Source organism: Papaver somniferum, chromosome 6, assembly GCF_003573695.1.
Source record: "Papaver somniferum cultivar HN1 chromosome 6, ASM357369v1, whole genome shotgun sequence".
NCBI classification, from domain to species: domain Eukaryota; kingdom Viridiplantae; phylum Streptophyta; class Magnoliopsida; order Ranunculales; family Papaveraceae; genus Papaver; species Papaver somniferum.
In genome coordinates, this window is record NC_039363.1 from 66,989,987 (window position 1) to 66,996,786 (window position 6,800).

General features: G+C 35.5%; 1 protein-coding gene across 1 annotated transcript; it reads right to left on the reverse strand.

Moving 5' to 3' along the window:
• Window positions 1–3,264: 3,264 nt before the first annotated feature.
• On the reverse strand, window positions 3,265–4,130 carry LOC113285739 (NDR1/HIN1-like protein 26). The gene has a single exon (XM_026534511.1). It carries the CDS (start codon window positions 4,095–4,097, stop codon window positions 3,414–3,416), a length of 684 nt encoding a protein of 227 aa, XP_026390296.1. The 5' UTR covers window positions 4,098–4,130; the 3' UTR covers window positions 3,265–3,413.
• Between the last annotated feature and the right edge of the window lie 2,670 nt (window positions 4,131–6,800).

Genomic DNA, 6,800 nt, shown 5'->3' on the forward strand with positions numbered 1-6,800 from the left:
TAGCTTGAATCTAAATAAGGTTTTCATCTAACGGTATTGCTTTGTTACCAAGGTAACTTAATTGCAAACCCTGATTTGAAAGGCTATATAATGGGAACTCTAGTATCTGTGCAAAACTAATCCCCACACCTCATGTGTGATACTAGTTTGCATACTAGAGTCGGTTCTCCTTTGACCTTTGGTTTTCTTCTTCTAAAACCAGGTTAACGACTTAAAGACTTCATTGGGATTGTGAAGCCAGACCGATGCTACTTTTATCGTAGTTATGTGATTTGATCTTGCATCTTCTATCGTACGAGTACAATCATATTAATTGGCTTGAGATTGGTATCTCCGATAGGAAAGATATAAAAAGTAATCACAAACATCTCCTATCATTGTTTATGATTCCGCAACATCTTTTTTCGCTACCATACGATTAAGATTGTTGTGAGGTGATTAATAACTCTAGGCTGTTCTTCGGGAATATAAGACCGGATTATCAATTGGTTCCTGTTCACCTTGATTATTATCAAAAGACATAACAAAACCTTTTAGGGTTCATCTATGGGAGACAGATTGATCCTTTGATAGAATTGTTTGTGTGAGACAGATTTTTTTATTGTCAAGTCTTCGACTTTGTGTCGTAGAAACTCTTAGTTGTGGGTGAGGACAGCTGAGGGAATCAAGTGCTCAGTATCATGCAGGGATCAGAGGCATATGGAGTACAACTGTATCTTGGATCAGTGGGAGACTGATTGGAAAAAAAAATCCTAACACTTTTCACTGCAAAACAATGTTCATTATGGTTTTAAATGAGGTTTTTCAATACTTCAGTGAGATGGAATAGAGGGGTTTTATGATGGTTGTGAAAAGGTTGATTTCGAGTGCGATGAGAAAGTTTAAATGAGAATGGAATGAAAGGTTTTGTTTCAGAAAAGGATTTATTGAAAGTAACTTTTGAGGAAAAATAGTTGAATTGTTTGTTGTTGGGTGGGTAACGAAGTAGTAGAAAAATAACTGGAAGAAGGAGAAGATGAAGATATAGTTAGTGGTGGTTGTATAGCAGGTTTATTGGAAGAAGTGTTGGAATGCAGTTTACATATTGTTCCATACTTGATTTGCGGTTCTGAGCTTGGTTTTGCAGGGATATCAGAAAAGGGTGAAAGAGGTGGGCTCACTGGACCACAAAATATTTTCCTGTGCTTTTAGGGAAAAACTTTGCATATTATGATTATTTTATTTTTTAATAAGCAAAAAAAAATTATTGAAAGCTAAGGAAAGTTATACACATTAATATCACAGCCATTCATCAAAGCCTGTATAACCAAAAGTTTAAGGCTGTTGTGATGGGAATTAGAAAAGCAAAAAATACCCTTTTTACATCTTTCCCATTTAACTAGTTTATCTACTTCTTTAAGCAAACTTCTATTTACATAGCTTACTTTACTATTTACATAGTCCAAAAGAACCTACACTTCTTCCAGAATATTCATAGTTCTCCATTCACAGCTTGAAGGTTTATTATCCAAAAAATTCGTCACATTTTTGCAATCAGTTAGCACCTGACAGTCGTGCAGATTTAGCTGTTTTGCCCACTCCAATGCCCCTTTTACTGCAAGGGCTTCTCCACATTCTGAACTGGTGGTATATCCTAGAAAAACTTTAATATCAGATATATATTCATCTATCCACAAAATTAACCCAATAGCAAATTTCCCCGTATTTGAGTGAAAAGAAACATCCACATGAATACAATTTTTTCTATAACTCATATTACCAATCTGTTGATTCCTATTACGAGAATAGGTCCGTAATGTGCGATGACAAAAACCTGTTTTGACTTTAATCAATGTAAAGGACCATTTTGATGTTAATATTGTTTATTGTTTAAGGTTATTTTACAAAATTCAAATAGACCCATCTAGCATGCAAAAAAAATAAAAATAATAATAAATAAAATTTGTGGTGTGAAAATATGTGAGAAGCCAAATAAAAATAAATTACTACAAAAATAGCTCCAAAACCATTGGGCATTCGTAAGCTAGGAATTTTGGCTATGTACCGAACAGGGCATAAGGTGAAACCTAAAACACGCCGCTTTTCAGCTTAATGTTCATTCCGTCGTCAAGTGTTCTCCCACCCAAACTAGCAGTTACATAACCTTGCAAATCTATCTTATGATTCCCCGTCTTCAACCAAAATACTTTGTACCTAAACCCCGACAGTACACTCACTTTCGAAATCACGGTTTGGTTTAAACTCGCCTGTGAAACCGCGCTCTGGAATCGCTCCAGCCCATCAAATCTAATTTCTTTCTGTGTAGTCTTCTTATGACCTTGATAAAACCCTTGGAATGAACTGATTCCAATATTTTGATCACCATAATATAATGTAATTTGAGCATCATCGTGATAAATACCCACAACATTATTAGGATTCGAAATTTGTATCTTCAAGTTAATGTTAGTAATATTCCGACCTGATGCTACAACTTCGATTCCCGTGACCGTGTAATTTGGCTCTCTTGGATGTAGAATCAGCCATAATACACCAGAAACTCCACCTAATAGGAGGATAACTTGAAGAAAAAATACACATATGTCGATCTTAGTGCGAGAGATTTTTGAGCGAGCCATCTTTGGGGTGTTTTGGGACAAAATCAAATATAGTTTTGGCGTAGCTTTAGTAGGGCTATTATTTATAGACTTTATTACAGCTAAAAATTTGGTCCTTTTACATGGCTTTCCATGTTGTGACCTGTGACAGTTGAAGAGTCGGTTCAGTGATCGTAAACCTTTGTATGGAATTCTAATAGCTTTACGATTCCTTTTCCGTTGATGCCTTTTATTAGAAATATAATGGCTTTTGAGTCACTTCGGCTGTTACAAAACGCGTTTCTCCAGTGACATGGAAAGGAAAGCAAAGTTGGGCGATCCAGAAACCAAATAAATTTGAAATTTTCTTGGAATAAGGCTTCTTGTATATAAATTTTTTAGCACCATGTGAGTCTTATTACGATGATTCTACTGCTTGGTGCACAGATTGAGAGAATAAAAGTAAAATTCTTTGCTCGTGGGTGCAAAATAACAAGTCCCTATTGTGTACTTACAAATTTTCATCCATTTTTCCTTATCTTTTCATTTTTACCAAATGTTTAAGCAATTTAAAGAGACAAATACTTCCAGTGGATAAAGAAGATATGAACTCCTTTGCAAGCAAAAACAAATTCAAGAATATTATAAATGTTCATAAATAACCACGAGATGAAAATTTAGCAGAAGATAAAGAAGGCAAACATGGAGCTACTTAATGTGATCATGAACAATTAGTACACCTAAAATCAGTGGCTCTCTCAATAGTTATCCACACTCGCACCCTTGGATACATGATAATATTTAAAATTTTGGAGGAAAAGAAAAATGACAGTTCGATCAACTAAAATAAACAGAACACCTCTTCTCTTTTGATGTCGCTAAAATCATACCATCTTGGCCAACCTCAACAAGACAAGTAGCATGCATCCGATGGCGTTTACTATCCCATGTAGATACCTTAAATCTTATCGTGGATGTTAACTCCAACCGGAAAACAACTTTTCCTCCACCTAGTTCATTGATAAATTTGTTTCCTTTGTCATTGTCGCCGGATAGACTAGTCCCACCCACTTCTCCATGGATCCACGTAGTATTCTTCGAAGACTGATAAAAAGGGAAAAGCAACGGTGTTGTTCCGACAGGTTTCTCTTGGTAAAACACAGTACCATCCATTGCGTCATAAAAGATCCCGATATTTTGATTTGAATTCCGTGCTGTTACATCAAATGCTATCCGGGCATTTTCTAACCCGTTTTCTTGGTTTAAACCCGAAACAGAGAAATTCATCATATGGAACCTTGGCCTATGGGGACGTAAACTAAGCCAAAGAATGAAAGTTATGATCCCTAAAAAGAAAAGTAAAGCTAAGAAAACTGAGCATATAATTTTCGAAACACGGGTGGCAAGGCTTTCACGCACCCGATGAGCATAATAGCGCGCAGTATGATGGCGTTTTAAAGGGCGGTTTTCCTGACGGTTTTCGGGAGTGGATTGGATTGGAATTGTGGTGTTAGGTGCCATGCTTTGCTGATCAATTAAAATGATAGCTGGTTTGGAAACATATTGAAGATGCCTTTGAGCAACAGTTTATGTAGGAAGCAGCTAGAGTGCGGTTTCATAAAGAACATTTCTTTTGTAAGTTATCTAAATTTGTTTTATGAGTTATCTAACGAGGAATAAAAGAATATGCAAATGCTGAGGGTGAGCATACTGCAGGTACACTCCAGAATCGGGCTAAGAATTATACTTTCGGAGTAAGATTTAAAGACTGCATACTTTAATTAGGGAGGATGAAGTTTGTCAGATCTACATCCGAGTCGCACAAAGGATATGGTAATTACGGTAACGCTTCCTTTGGAACAAAGCAACGAAATTCTCATCTACAAAAGGGTTACCCTTCACTTTTCCTTGTTTTCTTCCTTTGTCCTCCAAAGATGCCAACATTTTGGAACAAGAAAGTTCCCGAAGGAAAGGAATATATCCTAGTCACTGAAAATTTCATATAAGTGCCTCACACGTTCCCTATCAAGTAGAAATGCAATTTGGACATCTCAGACTGAAAATACAAGGTCGCTAGACCTGACTTAAGCATTTACATTTTTTTTTATGATACTGACTTAAGCATTTACATTATGATTTAATCAGAATGAGAGTTTTGATCTTGGGCTAAAAGATCACAAAGTTCATGCCCAAAATTGTCAAACTTAATCAAATCAGTAGCTGAAACTCGAACTCTTTTTGCTATATGGAGTTAGCTACTTGATTATCATCTCTAGGAACAAAAATAAAATTGTAGGAATTGAAAAGAGAACTTAAATGTTTAATCTCTCTAACTAAGTTTCTGTTTTTCCAATGAGCTACCCATGGATCTTCTGTAACAGCTTTTATTACTACTCGAGCATCAGACTCAACTTGTATATCATTCAGGTTCATCTCTTTAGCCCATAAAAGAGCATCTCGTACAGCTAGATACTCTCCTTGCTCTGGATTCAGGACTCCATGTTTGAAACTCCCTCTGATCCCATCGCAGTTGCCTGCATAATCACGTAAAACAACACCAATGCCATTTTAATTAGTATCATAATCGAAAGAAGTGTCAACATTAAATTTAGCAATGCCTTGTGCAGGTGGTAACCAATTACACTTGGCATTATAAGTATTGTACAGACCACAAATTAAATTTTTAAGCATTTGCATATTTACTCGCTTTCTTAGATGCTCAGCTAAAACCTCAGGATATGTTTGATGCTAGGGAGAGAAAACAATCCTATGGAATTTTTTTCGTTTATTCTACCGCTGGCGGACCTTGTTGTAAATCCTTCTCCTCTTATAAATCTTCTCTTCTTTTCAAGAAAAAAAAAAGAAATCCTATGGAAAATTTATTTAATGAGTAAAGTTAAGACCATGCTTTACTAAAATAACCTGTTAGAGGGGCTGAACCATGATAATAGTGTCTAGTTGGTTGGTTAGGGGGTGACCTTTCATCAATTAACTTAAGAAAGAAAAAAAAACTCTTTACTTCTAATCATCAACAACGACCAAAAATCAATCATCATCAACAACAATTCAACAATCAATCATCATCAACAACAATTCAACAATAACCCAGGATCAATTATCATCAACAACAATTCAAAATCATCATCAATAACCCTTCCATCAATCAAACAAAAAAAAAATCTTATTCTCTAATTCTAATCAACGACCCAAAATCAATCTATTGCAAATGAGATTGAAATATGCTATTTTTTCTCAATCAAACTCGAAAAAAACGATTTCAGAACCAGTTACGGTTGGCTTTTGGTTTTCAGAAGCCAGCCGTAACTAGTTACAGTTGGCTATTTGGTTTTCAGAAGCCAACCGTAACTAGTTACAGTTGGATTTAGTGAGTTACGGTTGGTTCCGAAAAACCAAATATATCAGTTACGGTTGGATTTAATGAGCTACGCTTGGTTTAGAAAACCAAAAACATGAGTTGCGGTTGGATGTAATGAGTTACGGTTGGCTTTAGTGTTTTACGGTTAGCTTCGCAAAAAAAAAAAAACAACAACAACTGTAACTTTTTACAGTTTTGATAAGGGGCTTTTAGAATTATTACTAGTGACCCCAGTTTGTCTTATTATAGCATCCCTTTAATAGATTCATCAGCCCTTATAACAGATTTCATATTAAATGGGCCCATAATTCTAGGGACTTTGATGTGTTATCAAATGAGGAAAACATGTTATTTCTACGGAAAAATAACTATTCCATGAAATTATTATTATTTTATTTTATTGAAGCATGATAAAACAAAAAGAGCATGCCTAAAAAGCTATTACACGTGGATATTTTGCACCCATTGAATCATTTAATAGAATTTGGTTGAGAATATGTGGGATTGTCTGGTCTCATATTGTTGTTGATAAGTTTCCTACTTGGCTTCCGTCTGTTCCAAAGTTTACCAGGCCATCTTCTTCTTGATTCCTTTATTATAATTGTGTTGTATAGCACATATAGGAATTTGTCGTATTTTATGTTTTATTTCGGAAATCATTTTTGCAATATATCACGGAGCTTCAGCCTCCGATTTTATAAAGCGCATTAGAATTTCCAAATCCGTCTCAAAGATAACTTTGGGTCAATGCCTCTCCATTGCTGTGGTTAATGCCAGTAGAGTTTCCCATGTTTCGGAAATTAGTGTCTTAGTTATTCTTATAGGTTGCGCGAGAGCCATCACAGTTT